The sequence below is a fragment of the Tarenaya hassleriana genome, unplaced genomic scaffold, assembly GCF_000463585.1.
Source record: "Tarenaya hassleriana unplaced genomic scaffold, ASM46358v1 Cleome66, whole genome shotgun sequence".
Classification (NCBI taxonomy): Eukaryota; Viridiplantae; Streptophyta; class Magnoliopsida; order Brassicales; family Cleomaceae; genus Tarenaya; species Tarenaya hassleriana.
Genome location: NW_010969135.1, coordinates 185,168 through 201,528, shown reverse-complemented (window position 1 = coordinate 201,528; position 16,361 = coordinate 185,168). Strand labels below are relative to the sequence as shown.

General features: G+C 38.0%; 3 protein-coding genes across 8 annotated transcripts in view; 2 read left to right on the top strand and 1 right to left on the bottom strand.

The window, feature by feature from the left end:
- Nucleotides 1-2,001: 2,001 nt before the first annotated feature.
- On the top strand, nucleotides 2,002-6,985 carry LOC104800262 (probable transcriptional regulator SLK3). Its single transcript, XM_010523049.1, has 10 exons — nucleotides 2,002-2,087; nucleotides 2,530-3,502; nucleotides 3,614-3,745; nucleotides 3,918-3,966; nucleotides 4,164-4,378; nucleotides 4,481-4,549; nucleotides 5,032-5,132; nucleotides 5,410-5,503; nucleotides 5,587-5,656; nucleotides 5,987-6,985. Exons 2-10 carry the CDS (start codon nucleotides 2,828-2,830, stop codon nucleotides 6,787-6,789), a joined length of 2,208 nt encoding a protein of 735 aa, XP_010521351.1. The 5' UTR covers nucleotides 2,002-2,087; nucleotides 2,530-2,827; the 3' UTR covers nucleotides 6,790-6,985.
- Nucleotides 6,986-8,895: 1,910 nt separating this feature from the next.
- Nucleotides 8,896-11,389, top strand: LOC104800261 (tRNA-specific adenosine deaminase 2). Of its 4 annotated transcripts, none has more exons than XM_010523046.2 (8): nucleotides 8,896-8,997; nucleotides 9,590-9,660; nucleotides 9,785-9,822; nucleotides 10,074-10,140; nucleotides 10,316-10,475; nucleotides 10,563-10,662; nucleotides 10,772-10,875; nucleotides 10,962-11,389. In XM_010523046.2, the coding sequence occupies exons 2-8, from the start codon at nucleotides 9,595-9,597 to the stop codon at nucleotides 11,003-11,005; spliced, it is 579 nt and encodes a 192-aa protein (XP_010521348.1). In that variant the 5' UTR covers nucleotides 8,896-8,997; nucleotides 9,590-9,594; the 3' UTR covers nucleotides 11,006-11,389. The 4 variants fall into 4 exon arrangements, with proteins under 4 accessions (XP_010521348.1, XP_010521350.1, XP_010521346.1 ...); XM_010523048.2 differs by lacking the exon at nucleotides 8,896-8,997 and adding an exon at nucleotides 9,009-9,121; XM_010523044.2 differs by lacking the exon at nucleotides 8,896-8,997 and adding an exon at nucleotides 9,009-9,121 and having other exon boundaries at nucleotides 9,233-9,660.
- Nucleotides 11,390-14,706: 3,317 nt separating this feature from the next.
- Nucleotides 14,707-16,361, bottom strand: part of LOC104800259 (protein phosphatase inhibitor 2) — a 2,565-nt gene continuing 910 nt past the window's right edge. For 2 of the 3 annotated variants that reach the window (XM_010523042.1, XM_010523043.2), the window contains exons 3-6: nucleotides 16,342-16,353; nucleotides 15,887-15,999; nucleotides 15,328-15,501; nucleotides 14,707-15,087 (exon numbers count right to left, since the gene is read on the bottom strand). In XM_010523042.1, the coding sequence (XP_010521344.1) occupies nucleotides 14,876-15,087; nucleotides 15,328-15,501; nucleotides 15,887-15,999; nucleotides 16,342-16,346 (504 nt within the window). In that variant the 5' untranslated portion in view covers nucleotides 16,347-16,353 and the 3' untranslated portion in view covers nucleotides 14,707-14,875. The remainder of the gene's footprint in view (nucleotides 15,088-15,327; nucleotides 15,502-15,886; nucleotides 16,000-16,341; nucleotides 16,354-16,361) is intronic. The other variant, XM_019200913.1, reaches the window with a different exon arrangement.

Sequence of the window (16,361 nt, the reverse complement as noted above, 5' to 3'; positions counted from 1 at the left end):
TCGTATCCAATACCTATGATCATCTATATGATCATCAATCACACATCATACTAGTCTTGGTATATCATTATTCCCACAATGATACATGACTAGGGAGTTTAGTATTGTTCATAACAATATATAGATTTCATAACATATCAAGTATGCACAATACGTAATGAATCAAACACTCATCCATAAATCATAGAAAGGGTCAATACATCAAATGCATCCAAGTAAAGCTCGCAAACAACACATCATAGAGCACTAAACCAATACAGATCATAGCTATATCAATCAATAAAGACACACCATGGTACGCTGATTTTGTTAACTATTTGGTATCAAAAGTAACTCCTCCTAAGCTCACTTATAACAGGCGGAAGAAATTCATCTGCGATGTTAGGAGTTATTTTTGGGATGACCCTTTTTTGTTCAAGAGGGGATTGGACGGGATTTTCCGTCGTTGTATCCCCAAGGATGAGGTGCAGAATGTTATATGTGGATGTCACTCTTCTGATTACGTCAAGCATTAAGGGGCTCCGAGGACGACAACTAAGATCCTTCAAGTCGGTTTCTATTGGCCCACAATGTTTCGCGATGTCCATCATTTTATCACTTCTTGCGACGTATGCCAACGGATAGGGAACATATCCAGGGACAGAAAATGCCGCAGAACTACATACTAGAGGTCGAGCCATTCGACGTTTGGGGAATAAACTTCATGGATCCGTTTCCATCGTAATGTGGGTACATACTGGTTGCAGTGGACTACATGACAAAATGGGTTGAAAGCACAGTATAATTTGTCTCGAAATATTATACATCGTAAAATAAAAATGAAGAGTATAAATCGATGGGTTTTCTGAATTATTACAGAGGAATTGTAATAATTTATTCACATGTGATGCCTATATATGAAATGCAAATACAGTTATTCATTTGAATACCGTTTTTTTAACTGAACTGTTAAAATTATTTTCTATCGTGTTTTTTGCTCGTATATTTATTTTTTAAAAAATACAAAGAGAAAGTTTAAGGCCAAAATCGGGTGTATACGATTACACAAGGGAAAGCGTACATTTCAAAGCTTATAGTTGACGATAGGGGTGGACACGGATCGGATATCCGAGATTTTTAAGATATCTGTATACGTATCCGATCCGCACAAATATTCGATTTTGTTATCCGTGTCCGATCCGTAAATTTCTGCCGACCCCTAGTTGACGACGTCATGTTGTCTCTTGCTCTAATGGCCCGCTTACGTAATTTAAATTAATATTAGATAATTCTAATATATACATGTTAGATGATTCTAATATATAACTCAGCCAGTTTGGAACCCAACCCTCTTATAATTCAGTGATATGCGTTTTTTAATTTATTAACAGGGAATTCGGAAATTTAAAAATTAAACTTTAAAATTCAAAATCATTTAGTTTAGAATTTGGGGTTAGCAAACCATCCTATTGAACTTTTTTTTTTGCATAATAAATTATCACTAATTAGTGACATATATATATATATATATCTTAAAACTTCACTAGTTTTATATTAAATTGATTTTTATATTCTTGAAAATCTGTATTACTAGTAGGTACTCTACTATAATTATGCAATTAATTGAAAACTAAAGGCATCATTACTAATTTTCCCACAAAAAATTCAGCGCGGTAAATTCTGAATCTGGGTAACTGTGCTGACGTGGCATAAGTGGTGTAAACATTGCGAGATCTGAAGGTCTCAGTACACCTGGCTGCACCAGATTTTCGCCTCAGAGAGTAAACCGATGCATAAAAAATCATGATGATCTATGATAGGATTTTTACTTAAATCCAACGAATGATATTCTTCCACGTGACATGGACCCACTGCCACCGCGAGATCTAGTCCAATGATCATTCGAACGGCACGTGCCGGTCTCATACGGTACACGATGTCGGTCTTGTTGACCGGTGCAGCCGGTGACCCCTCTCCTGGTGTTCCCGCTAGGTCTATAAACTGACTTGTATACCTCCTTTCCGTCTACGATTTTTTTTTTATCGTGTTTTTGTTCTAGGCTCAGAAGAAAAATTCATTTATTTATTCGTAATTCATCGAGATTTCAGGTTCGTAATTTTCCTTCCCCGATTTACGCGTCTTTCGAACTTTTTTTGTCCTGTTTTTGTTTTTTTGGATTTTTGGGTTTCAGTTCGTTCGGCTTGTGTAGATATTTTTCAAGTCTTCTCGATGTATGGTGAAAGTTAATTTGTATTTTCATTTTGGGCTTAGTCTGGGTTTTTTTTTCTCATTGATTTCGAGTTAGCGATTTGATTTGAAGGTAGTTTGAACAGTTTCCCTTTGAGAATTGCCTAGAAATCTGAGATTTTCACTTTCGCGTAAGCTCAGATTTTGTTGATTTGCTACGTTTATCTGGTAATTAGGGTTTTTGAGTGTTACTCGCCATTGTTGTTGAATTTGACATGATTTTATTTGTCGCTTATTGGATTTCCCGTTTCGGATTTGTATCTCTGGTTGTTGATTTGCTTTTGATTTGATATATTGTTGCAGCTTCTGCTCTCCGATTGCTCAGAGCTGTGAAGAAGGTTATTTATATCTTCATAACTCTTAGCTTCCGAAAGTTTGAATTCAAGATAGCCTTCTTAGTTGGTCGGTGAAAAGGAAGTAGGCGACGATTGTGGTGAAGTAGGTTTTGCAATTGCTTGGGTTTGGTGTCACTTTGCCTTTGTTGTTGGTCGAGAAGATTTTGTCCGTTCTTCCTCAGATTATTGGTGTTTGGTTCTGAGGGTAAGGGTTTGATCTTGTCACTCAGTGACTCCTCGACCCGTGTCTGGTTTCTTGGGGGGGCATGAACAATGCTGCATACAACGCGTTAGCCCGTGGAGCTGGTGGTGCCGGATCGAGTTCTTCAGTGACAGATGCTGGATTGATGCTTCCGGGTACGCCTAATATTCCAAGAAGCACTAGTGTCAGTAATATGCGGATCCCAACGTCACCAATGTCTTTCTCATCAAACAATATGAACATGCCGAGTTCATCCATTCTTGATGGTTCTGCTGCAATGCAACCGAATCCTCAACCCCAGCAGCAGCAGCAGCAGCAGCTGGAAGGAGCTTCGAAAGTTACTTCGTTGCCTATTCACCCATCGGGACAAGCTTCAGTTCCAATGGCTCCAAGTAACATTGGCCATGTGGATAAGAAACCAAGGATAGAAGTGAAGCAAGAAGACTTGCTGCAGCAGCAGGTCTTACAGCAGTTGCTCCAACGGCAGGATCCCATGGGCCGGAATCCTCAGTTACAAGCTTTGCTACAGCAGCAGAGGCTTAGGCAACAGCAACAACAGCTTCTTCAGTCCATGTCACCGTCACAGAGACTCCAGCTTCAGCAGCAGCAGCAGCAGCAGTTGAGGCAGCAACTACAGCAGCAAGGAATGCAACAGATCCCTCCTAATGTCCGCCCTTTTGAAGGCGGTGTATGTGCGCGGAGATTGATGATGTACTTATATCATCAACAACAACGGCCTGTAAGCTTATATTTTATAGACAGAGCAGATGCATAACAACGCCCAGATATATCTTTTGTGTTCCTCAAGATTCTTAACTGTCTGATTATTGATGCTGGTTTAATTCTGTAGGAAAATTGCATTTCCTATTGGAGGAAATTTGTTGCAGAATACTACTCACCTCGTGCAAAACAAAGGTTATGTTTGTCACAGTATGATAGTGCTGGCCACCATGCACTTGGCATGTTCTCTCAGCCAGCTCCAGTAAGTTCTCTTAGGTGTAACTCATCTTGTGTGATAAAATGTTCTCATATGTGTGCCTTAGCTGATTCACAGTTATATGCTTGTTTACGTGTTTTACTATTTCTATATGGTATACTGATTGAAGAACTGCAAGTTTCTCATTGATAAAAGTTACCTTTTATTCTGTTTGCAGGATATTTGGCATTGTGATCTTTGTGGCACGAAGTCTGGAAGAGGATTTGGTAAGAAAATTATGGGTTCCATCATTGTGTGCTTGAATTTCTGAGCCTTCAATTCAATTATACACTAGGTATTGGCTGCCTATGGGTGCTTGCCTTGGTTGTATAGCCATTTGATTGGACAAACTTTTTGCGTTAATTTATGAAACCTATTGTTAGTCAGAACATCTAATATATTGTCATCTCGTGTAACTGTGCAGAAGCGAGCTTTGATGTGCTTGCTAGACTTAATGAAATAAAATTCGGCAGCGGCATCATTGATGAGCTCTTATATCTTGACTACCCACGTGAAAGCAGATTTCCTTCTGGACTGATGATGTTAGAATATAGAAAAGCGGTCCAAGAATCTGTACATGAGCAGTTTCGTGTTGTCCGTGAGGGTCACCTTAGGATAATATTCACCCAGGATTTAAAGGTTCTTAGACGAGCTCATACTTGAATTCATTTTCCACTTTCTCCCATTTTTCTTCTTCTCAACACAAGCATCTGCTAACGTCTTGTCTCTTGTTTTGCCTAGATACTGTCTTGGGAGTTTTGTGCTCGACGTCATGAAGAACTTTTTCTTCGCAGGCTTGTTGCTCCACAGGTACAACAATTTGCATAACCTAATCTCTCCTTTGCTTTTCTTGCCCAAAGCTCAAGACTTTTTGTTGCGTGGTAGAAGCCGAGCAGTTTATTTGACTGCCAGTAATTTTATATATTCGGCTCATGTCAAGGCAGATCAACATCTGTGTAATGTTTGCTTTTTGCTACTCATTCGTTATATGCCCTCTTATGTTTCTACGGTTATATCTCCATTATGTGATGCCTCAAACCTCCATTTGCTGTTAGGAATAGTTTATCCCAAAAAAGTTTAAATTATTGCGCAAGGACTGGATGGTATCTTCTACAAGCAAAATTTGGGACTTGACTTGAGATACTTTGAGCTCAACAATAGAACCTTATAGACCCTGCATATGAATTAAGGGATTGAAGGATTTGATAGTTTATGCCCTTTGTCCCTAGTCACACCATACCGTTTTTTTTTAATCTTTTAGTTAACATTGGACTCGTGACCCATCCACGCAGGTGAATCAGTTGGTTCAGGTTGCACAGAAATGCCAGAGCACGATCTCAGAAAGCGGGTCAGAGAGTGTTTCTCAGCTGGATTTACAGTCAAACAGTAACATGTAAACTTTTCCATCACACTTTTACTCACCTTTCTGCATCCCATTGTATGTGTTTACTTATCCATTTAGCATGCAATCTACTGGTTTCTAATCGATCATAGGCTAAGGTCTAAAAAATTATCTTGTTGCTTTGAGGCCTGAAATTTTGGCATGGTGTGGAAGGGAAGCACGTTGTTTCAGCTTCCTACCATTATTTAGGTGTTGGAGAAGGCTGTGTCCCTCAGGCTTTATTTATTTGTGTAGTGGCAATTTGTTGACTGGTGCCTATATCTTTTAGGGTTCTGGCAGCGGGACGACAACTGGTAAAATTCCTTGAATTACAGTCGTTGAATGATCTCGGTTATCCAAAAAGATACATCCGAACATTACAGGTACTGATTTGCTCATTTCCCTTATTAATTTGATATCTGGGTTTTCGAGTCTCCTTATAGTTTTTAGCGATGGTGGATGGCAGATAGCGGAAGTTGTCAAGAGCATGAAAGATCTGATGAATTTCTCCGGGGAGCATGAAATCGGCCCAATAGGTAGGTATCTACTCGTCTTAATTAAAAGATATCTGAAAGTAGTTCTTTCTTATGTTGTGTTTAGCTTTCACAATTCACAATCACTTGAGCGATTATGGTATCTAATTCAAGCTAACAAATGTTAGGCCCATCTAGACGCTATTGTTCAATATCCATCTTTATCTTCTGATAAGTTTTGAGTCACTGCCAAGGTTGTATTTGATCCGGTTAACAGGATTTGATTATAGATTTTATTTACCGATAAGAACAAACTCAGAAGAGAGGGAATTTTGTGATATATTCAACGTTTTGATTTCTGGTACGGCCTCGTGTCGTTTCTGGTGAATGTAGAGGGGTTAAAAAGGTTGTCTGAACAGACGGTAGCAGCGAAGCTTCAGAGGCAGAAAATGCAGGAGATGGAGCATTTGGTGAACAGTGCTCCCAATAGTCAAATGGCTTTGCCTCAGGGGATGATGATGATGACCAGCCCGACTAACAGCAGCAACAGCAACAGCAATAATCATAACCAAATGGTTGGTGGTCGTGGAGCTCTAAGTGGCTCAGCTCAAGCCGCGATGGCTCTGACCAACTACCAGAGCATGCTTATGAGGCAAAACGGGATGAACGGCAATGCTGTACAACCTCCTCCTTTCCTGAACCAAAGCCCGACAAACTCAAACCCGAGCCCATCTTCTTCTGCCCTTCAGAGGCAGAACCAAAACCTACCCATGGCTGGATTCTCGTCTCCTCAACAACATCGCACGATTAACACTTCAGCCACTGCCAACATGGTTCAGCAGAATCATCATTTGCAGCAAGGTAACAACCAGTCTCTGCAGGAACAGCAGATGATGAGGCAGCTTTTGCAGGAGATGTCATCTAACAATGGAGGAGGAGGAGGAGGGCAACGCTCGTTTTCGGGTCAGAACGGTAATGCTACGCCTTCGAGTTCCAACGTATCGGGAGGAGGAGGGGGAGTGTCGAGCCGAAGCAACAGCTTCAAAGGAGCCTCGAACAACAACAACAACTCTCAGAGAACGCTGGATTTGCCTCAGAACCTTCATTTGCCAGAGGATGATATAACTGTACCTGAACTTCCCCATGATTTCACAGACGACGAGTTCTTCAACAACAATGATCTGTTTGGCTTATGATATATATATATTATTAAATCACTTTTGACTAACACAGTGCAGTAGGGCTTTGGTTTGTGGGACTTTATGGTTGTAATATCTCGTATAGATGACAGAAAAAAAAACACGGAGACGGGGGATTTGTGTGACTACGACATTTCTTGTAACGTCTATAGCTTTTCTCGTCTTCCTTTTTTAACTACTATCGTTTTTCTTATTATTATTATTCAGAAGGGACATGTTATCACAGAGTCCAAATACAACCCACCCTTCTTTTGTATGTGTACAATCTATCCGAAGCGTACAGAATTTAACCCTTAGGGTTGAGTCTGGATTCTCTACGACGATCACCCACATGGCACGCAACCCACTTCCCTGATTCGCCCACATGGCGCTCCGACAGCACGCGTTGACTTTCTTACGTGACCAGCTCAAACCGGACCGGTTTGATGTCCCAACCATGGAACTTGCCCAAGATTACATGTCTTCCATACTTTCTGCAAGGTTTGCCTAATTGCGTTTAAAGACCAGACGGGTGACTGGTCGCACCGTTATTATCCGCAAATAAAAACGGTTACGGTTTCTGACGACTGTGAAGATTAAAAAATTTACGGGTCGAACTGTATTCAAATCCAACCGCAACAAAATACAAGATTTCTAATCGCAATTTTATACTCGTATTTTGAAAGTATTTCATGGTGTTTGATAAAACAAAAAAAAGGACCAGAATTGATGAAATTAAATTGACAAAATTTATAATTTAAAATTTTTATTTAATTATTTTAAAATTTTGGTAAATAATTTTTTTATCAAATGATAATAAAAAATAATTACAATCTCGTTTAAAAAATATATTAAAATCATATCATTTTTAGTTTTTGTATATCAAATCGCAACCACAAACGTAGCCAACAATTCACTTTTAGTCGCAATCACACACAATCACGACCAACAACAATTTATCAACCGTTCAATATTAATCATGTACAATCGCCAAGAAATGTATTGAGAACGCTGACACCTACAACTGCAATTATAGTGGTACTACAAGTCGGATCTTATATGTTCCTCGTGAAAACTTGAATCTGATTTCTCCGATCACTCTAACCATCATGTTTTATGGAGATAAGCAATCGATCCGAACCTGTAAAAAAAGAGAAAAAAAATTATACCCGTTTGAAAAAAAACATTATATATCAATCTATTCCTTATGTTATGTTAGGAGAGAGATTTGGATAATATTTGTCTCATAAATCTTCACATACAACATAAGTCGTGAGTATAGAAGTAAAGGAGAATGATTTGATCTTTATCCAGCTGGGATAAGCATATATTTTAACTAAAGTACGGTAGACTTACTATTTTCATAAAGAATCTAGTAATCAAGTGTTATATATGAAAAAGGAAAAAAAAATAATGAAATGGGTACACGATTATTTTAATAGAATAATACCTTCCATATTATATCATTTATAAATATATAGCTCTTTCAATATATATAATTATGAAACACACGAAAAATTATACGGATCAACCATTTGCTCTAAAATATTCAACAATCTTCCACCATTTATAGTAAAGTGTAAATAGTACAACAATTCATATGTTTCTTTTTTTATAATTTTGAACTTTTATATAATGATATTTTCAATAACATCGAATTAAAAAGATGTCTTTACAAATTAAATATCGTAATTCTCACCGAGTTATCGAATATATAACACACACAAAATTAATACAAATTTAATGTAATCTTTGGTACTATAACGACCATCTATCCATATCCATTTATTAATGTATAAATATCAAACCTTAAACTATTTTAAAGCTGTCAAATTTCACATTCATATAGTTAGATCTTTTAAAAAGATTATATCGTGCAACTCGATATTTTTTTGAAAGATCTATTTAAAAAAATTCATCCTTCTTTATGTTACATATTCAAAAGACCAATTTTAAGATAATTTTTATTTATGTGTTTTAACCTAAAGGTTCGACTTTTTGAATTCAAACTCTATCTTTGTATTAGATATTGAATAAAAAATTTTTTTTATTAATTTTAAGGCTTTATTGTCATCTCTAAACTATTTTGTCAACTCATTTAAATTTTATCACAAATAAAGTTTATACAATGTAAAAATGTTATGAATATTAACGAGTGAAGGCGGCGAACGCGAACTCGTGATACAGAGGTTCATGCGAGAAGAAAGATTCGAAAAAAAAAATCTTGTAAGTTTTCTCTTCCGCATTCTTTGTAAAACCCTAAAAAAGGTTTGAGGAATCATCAATGGTGGACATGACTGGGAGAAATCCCTGCATTGGCATCAACATCCAAGTCCGAACTCGTTATCCGGTGTGTGCTTTATTTTCTGCAACTTTTTCAGTTCTTGCTTGGGTTTTAGCTCTGGTAGATTCAACTAGGTTAGTGAGCGGTAGATTGGTGGTAAGAAGTTGGCGAATTCAGATTGCAGGTTTTGGTCTTGCACAGATTCAGGAATTAGGCACACCAGGTGCTCGAGATATTGTCTCAAAGAGGGCCACGACAAGAACACCGATCATTGAAAATTACCAGAATACCCCTATGCTTAATAAGAAATGGGCGTCGAAGTGGCGCACAAAGATACGAATCCAGTGAAATCCATTCCAAAGTTTCGATTTTTACTGATTGTGTTCCATTCCCAAACTATCTTAGGGTTTTTTTTCGGATTGTGAGTCTCAGCTGTTCGATGAAATTCCCAAACTATCTTTGGGAATCGTAGAGATATTTCAGGGTTTGTATTGTATGATGAAAAATATTAATATCTGTTAATCTAACTCGCAGGTGTTATGGCATCAGTTGAGGAGAAGCATCATTCAGATTCACTTGCTTACATGGAGCTTGCTCTACATCAGGTATGCGCTATGAGTTTGATTCTTCGTATACCCTCAAGCCAAAAGGCTCAATCCCAAAGCTAGAAATCGCTTTAGGGAAAAGGGTTTGCCTTAAACTAGTTTTTTATTCCCTTTTTGGTGATAGGCTAAACTTGCTCTCGAGGCTCTTGAGGTCCCTGTTGGGTAAGCTTTATATTCATCTCAAACTCTTGCCTTTTGCTCCATGTTCTTAATGATCTGACTGTTCCGAGATCAAGATTATGTCACTTGTCGTAGGTTACAACTTGGAACTCTCATTGACATAGTTCGATTCAGGGCTGTTATTCAGATAATCTTCTTTGGGATGTGTCATGTCTTATTGCATTTTCCGCCTTATGAAAACAAGCAGATGATTGCTATTGTGCGTTCTTGAAATGTTCACTTTTCTGGAACAGCTGTGTGATTCTTGAGGATGGGAAGGTCAAAGCTTCTGGAAGAAATCGAACGAATGAAACACGCAATGTAACTACTTCTGGTTGCTCTCTTTTCACTTTCTCAACGTTAAATTCTGCTGTATTAAGTCATGGAAGATAAGAGAAGGAAGGAATACAGGCTGGTGATGGAATACACATCCATCATCGGGTTTTTCAGCCATTTCATGACTTAGTTGTAACCCATCATGGATATGATTGTCCAGGCCACAAGACATGCAGAGATGGAAGCAATCGATGTTCTTCTTGAGCAGTGGAAGAAAGATGGGTTATCCCCTTCAGAAGTCGCTGAGAAGTTCTCGAAATGTGTTCTTTACGTGACATGTGAACCCTGCATAATGTGTGCATCGGCTTTATCATTTCTGGGTATTGATCGATAATCCTTTTAACGGTTTTCTTGTGCTGAATCTAACTATCATCTGACAGTTTTTGTGTTCTTGATGCTTTATCAAGGTATAAAGGAAGTGTATTACGGATGTGGGAACGATAAATTCGGGGGATGTGGCTCAATCTTGTCTCTTCATTTAGGCAGCTCACCGCCTTCCAGCAACACGTAATTCCCGAGCCAAATCTGTGGAAAACTCGAGATAAATTTTCAGACAAAGTTCTTCACATTCGCATATGCATTTTACTAATGGTGTTCTTGTGCTCTGAATTGGTAGTGAAGAAACTCCAGAGAGAAAAGGATTCAGAAGCACTGGAGGAATAATGGCATCAGAAGCCGTATCTCTTTTCAGAACTTTCTATGAACAAGGAAATCCCAATGGTAAACACCCTCTTCCTCTTAATCTGATTCTGCTTACAGGTTTGTTCTTGGGAGATAATATTCAGTTTTTTTTTTCCGGATTTCAGCCCCAAAGCCACACCGTCCTGTTCTTCAACAAGACAAGCGTTGAGTTGCTTGGGTTACTCCCATGAAAGGGTTGTAAGAAGAGAAATGACTTGGAACTGACACAGTTTTGGTACAAAGTCTTAGCTTGCTTCAGATTCTTGGACAATGTCTACAACTATAAATTGTCGAGATTTCCCTCATGCTCGAAAGGCTAACGCATGGTGGATAATATTGAGATGATTCCAAGGTACAAGATGGGTTCATGTACTTGGATAATGTATGCAATATATGCATTGGTTAAAAAGAAAATACAGCTACGGTTACGGATTCTGTCCTTACGGAGTGTTGGATATTTTAGAGTAAACGGTTGATCGGAATAATCTCTCATGAGATTCATATGTATATATATTATGAATATGGTGGAGGAGTTATATATTCATAAAGGATATGATATGGATCGGTAAAATATATGTTTGTTTGTGCAGTAAATCAGTTCGGTTCGTGAGTGAGGTATACCTCAACCCGAGTGAGGTATCACTCAGTCTTTCTGACTAAAACGAAATTTTTGTTACAGAGATGTAACTCGGTCCGTGTTAGAAGTAACTCAGACCATGTTACTTTCTGAGAGAAAATTTCGTTTTGCACAGAGATTTAACATGGCCCGAGTTAAATGTAACTTGGACCGTGTCAGGGGTACCTCGGTCCGAGTCAGTTGTAACTCGGACCGCGTCAGAAGTCTGGAAGAAAATCATGTTTTAACAGGAACTTGACTCGGCCCGAGTCAAATGTAACTCGGACCACGTCAGGGGTAACTCGGCCCGAGTCAAACATAACTCGGACCGCATCAGGGGTAACTTGGCCCGAGTCAGTTGTAACTCGGCCCGAGTCAGTTTTCACAAAACGAACAGATGCGATTCTTCGCATGAAAACTGCCGGATTTTTGTAACTTTTGATGATGTCTTTTAGTGTTTATAAACTAAAAACGTCAGAATAAATGGTAAAAAGATAGAGATTAATTCTTTGAGAGATTTTGAGTGTTCTTTTGATGGTTCTTGCAAACTCAATCAAAAGGGGTTGTGTTCATCTTCATAAACAAGTTTTTGTATGATGATTCTCGGAAGGTAATCCGAAATCATTGAAGTTTCACTGTATCTCAAAAGTGTATTCCTTTAATCCCATTTACCCGGTAGGGATGGAATAACGCTTTTAGGAAAGTGATTACACACTTTGAAGTCATATCCGGATTCCCTACTATTCATACGTGTTACAGGCTCGAAGTCATATCCAGATTCCAGATTACAGCAAGATACGAGGTTGAAGACTTATATCGTATCTGGTACGTATGTGTTTTCGTTATTCATTTTGAACTTTTCTCCAACAATCTAAAAGCGTTATTTGGGCTCTATGACTTCAATGGTTGATGTTGATAATGAAGCAATAATATACTCAAAGTCTCGGTTAAATCCGTGTATAAAAAACTGATCGGGTTTTATGATCGGTGGATATCGGATTTCAACGGTTCAAGTTGAAGATATCGGAGATTTCTCTAATAAGGTATTTTAGACATAAAGAGGATGTTTTATGTTGCTTGTGTCTTGTTGGTTAAAAAACTAACGAGAAATCTTTCTTCGGTATGTAGATATTTTTCGGTTGGAAAAATGATCATGTATTGTAGTTTGATCTAAACTATAATGTTAAATTATTTCGAGAGAAGGAAGATTTTGTTGTGGAATATTAATCACGAAGAAGATTATTATTCTTCAGGAAAGTGATTGATATGTTTATATTTCACGGAATAACTTAGTAAGAAGTTATTGTGAGATATGAGTTGTATACCGGCGAGATACAAGTAGAATACCAATGAGGTATAACTGGGAATAATAATAAAAGTTATCATGGTGAATAATGGTATGAATACGTATTGTTTAATGATATAAAGGCATACATGTTAAATCATAGTTATGTGTAAAAATATTTGTATGTCGGTTATTTTGTGCAAAGGAAAACGATTGACGGAAATTGTCAATGTTAGTATGCACAAAATGATTTAGGGATGGGAACAAAGCTTTAACGTTAATCACAAATAAAATGATCTCTACTCAACATTTAATACAACCTTAGACCTTGAGTTCAAAGAGTTAAACCTTTTATTATTGTAATTGAAAGCACACAAATAAAAATCATCCCAAGATTGGTGCTTTGAATATGCAACGTAAAAGAGGTTGGAAGTTTTCTTTAATAGTTCTTTTGAAAAAAAAATGTCGAGTTGCACGACATGATCTTTAAAAGATCTACCTATGTGAATGCGAAGTTTGGCTGCTTCAAAATGCTTTATGGCTTGGCATTGATGCATTCATGAATGGATATGGACACATGGCCTTATAAAAGCGTCAGAAAAAACAAAAACTTGTATTGATTTTGTGTGTGTTATGTATTCGTTAGCTCAACAGGATTACGAGGTTCAATCTGTAAAGACATCTACGTAATTCGAGTTATTAAAGTATATTTCACTACGTGGAAGTTCAATCGTTTCGATACTATCCACTTACGCACAAAATTGGAAAATGTATGAAAAACACTTATGGTATCATTTGTTGTTTACTCTAAAAATGGTGGAGGATTGTTGGATATTTTAGAGTAAACGGTTGATCGAAATAATCTCTCATGAGATTCATATGTATATGTATTATGAATATGGTGGAGGAGTTATATATTCATAAAGGATATGATATGGATCGGTAAAATATATGTTTGTTTGTGCAGTAAATCAGTTCGGTTCGTGAGTGAGGTATACCTCAATCCGAGTGAGGTATCACTCAGTCTTTCTGACTAAAACGAAATTTTTGTTACAGGGATGTAACTTGGTCCGTGTTAGAAGTAACTCAGACCGTGTTACTTTCTGAGAGAAAATTTCGTTTTGCACAGAGATTTAACATGACCCGAGTTAGATGTAACTCGGACCGCGTCAGGGGTACCTCGGTCTGAGTCAGTTGTAACTCGGACCGCGTCAGAAGTCTGAAAGAAAATCATGTTTTAACAGGAACTTGACTCGGCCCGAGTCAGATGTAACTCGGACCGCGTCAGGGGTAACTCGGCCCGAGTCAGACATAACTCGGACCACGTCAAGGGTAACTCGGTCGAGTCAGTTGTAACTCGGCCCGAGTCAGATTTCAAAAAACGAACAGATGCGATTCTTCGCATGAAAACTGCCGGATTTTTGTAACTTTTGATGATGTCTTTTAGTGTTTATAAACTAAAAACGTCAGAATAAATGGTAAAAAGATAGAGATTAACTCTTTGAGAGATTTTGAGTGTTGCTTTTGATGGTTCTTGCAAACTCAATCAAAAGGGGTTGTGTTCATCTTCATAAACAAGTTTTTATATGATGATTTTCGGAAGGGTAATCCGAAATCATTGAAGCTTCATTGTATCTCAAAAGTGTATTCATGTAATCTCATTTATTCGGTAGGGATAGAATAACGCTTTTAGGAAAGTGATTACACACCTTGAAGTCATATCCGGATTCCGTATTATTCATACGTGTTACAGGCTCGAAGTCATATCCAGATTCCAGATTACAGCAAGATATGAGCTTAAAAACTTATATCGTATCGGGTACGTATGTGTTTTTGTTATTCATTTTGAACTTTTCTCCAACACGGAGTCATGTATTTGAACTAAACCACGTACTTATATGTAACAAATTTTGGTTTTATAATGCGAATACTTATTACCGAAACTTCCACAAGAGTATTAAGACAAAGCAAGCAAAAGGGCATGTAAGAAATCCAACCCAAATTGCATTAAGATTACAATCATAGTTTTCTTTTTCCTCAAAAGACCCAAACACGATTAAAAAAAACAGAGTAAACACGAAGTTGGAACAGAGGCCATACATTTGATCCGCTTTGGAGGCTCTTTATCAACTGCTGATTTATGAAGAAGACTTTCCCGACGACTTGGTCTCAGCCTCGGCCGCTTTTGCCGGAGATGCGGCCTCTGGTTTAGGGTCTCTCTCGCTGTTTTCATCTTCTTCTTCCTCGTCGAGGAAACCTCCTGAAGATCTCAGCTCTTTTACCTTCAGAAACTCGTCGTAGTGTGCTCTTCTGTGTTCCCTGAAACTTGCGCTCCTCTCGTTTTCAGAATCTGCAAGTAGCATAAACCCCGAAACATTCAGTTTAAAGTGCTGATGTTAATCTTAGAATACCATTATAAATCTGGCATAGGCCTTTTTTCCTTATTTCTGGAACTAATCTTGTGAAGCTAATGGCACAGTATGATTGGTAGCCAAGAACCTAAATGCACAGCAAAAAGATCCAGACATGCAGACAGAATCAGACATGATGAGATCGTTAATATGATCTATTTGGGTTTTTTTAAGAGAACCTTCGTCTTCGTCCATTCGATCTGCTTCATCATCAGACGAGGCCCAGTCACCAGATATTTGGCTCGTGTTTCTACTAGAAGAAGCCACATCACTCAGAACGTTCCTTAGTTCTTCCGCATGTTGCATATCATCAACGCATTCGTCAAATGTTCTTCCTCTAGGAGACAAAGAACCTGATACAATCAAACAAATTCAGGGATCAGAAAGATATTCTCTCTCTACAAAAGGAGATGAAGCAAAATACAGAATTCGCTCCTGTTACTCTTGAATTTAAGGATAACAAATCTTCAAATCAACCAATCGAAACATGAACTAAGCTTTCTTCCAGAAACAGCAGGTCTCCAACTGAGTATGATGAACGACACCCTTTACAGGCACATTACCAAGACATGTTTACGTTTCTAGGCATATCGAATCGTATATATTTCATTTTCTTTCTCTGCATGTTTCTGATCACGCATGTATGCACGAGTTCCAATTTCCAAACAGGTGCATGAAGTAACGGCTTTGGTCATTTGGTAAGATGGATAAAGACCAAAAAAACAGAAATGTACGAACCATCTTCATCAATCATTGGGTGATATGGTGTCTTTGGTTCAGTAATCTTCTGTCTTACAGGTTTGTTGGATTCAATTTCCACAAGATTTGCCTCGTCCCATTGCACACGTCCCCTGCCACAAAAATGAAGTCACTAAATGCTGGATGTACAAATGCTGCCATTAACTGTTGTAAAATGAACAAAAAACAATGCGTTGCAGCCTGAGAATAAATTAGTAAACATTAGGAGAATCTAAACAACGTCATGAAGATAGAGAGAAACATTGCTTGCTTCTTTCAAAATCCAACCCTCATATAGAATTTTCCGTGTACAAGAACAACACAACTCAATTCCTTGAAAAGCATTCTTATCCAAACACAAGCCCACACGATCTAATGCAGCAATCTTGCCCAAACTCAATAATCAGGCAAAGCTAATAAGAACAAGCTGAAGAAAACTGAGAAGAGAAACATACTTCATCTTGAACCACTCGTC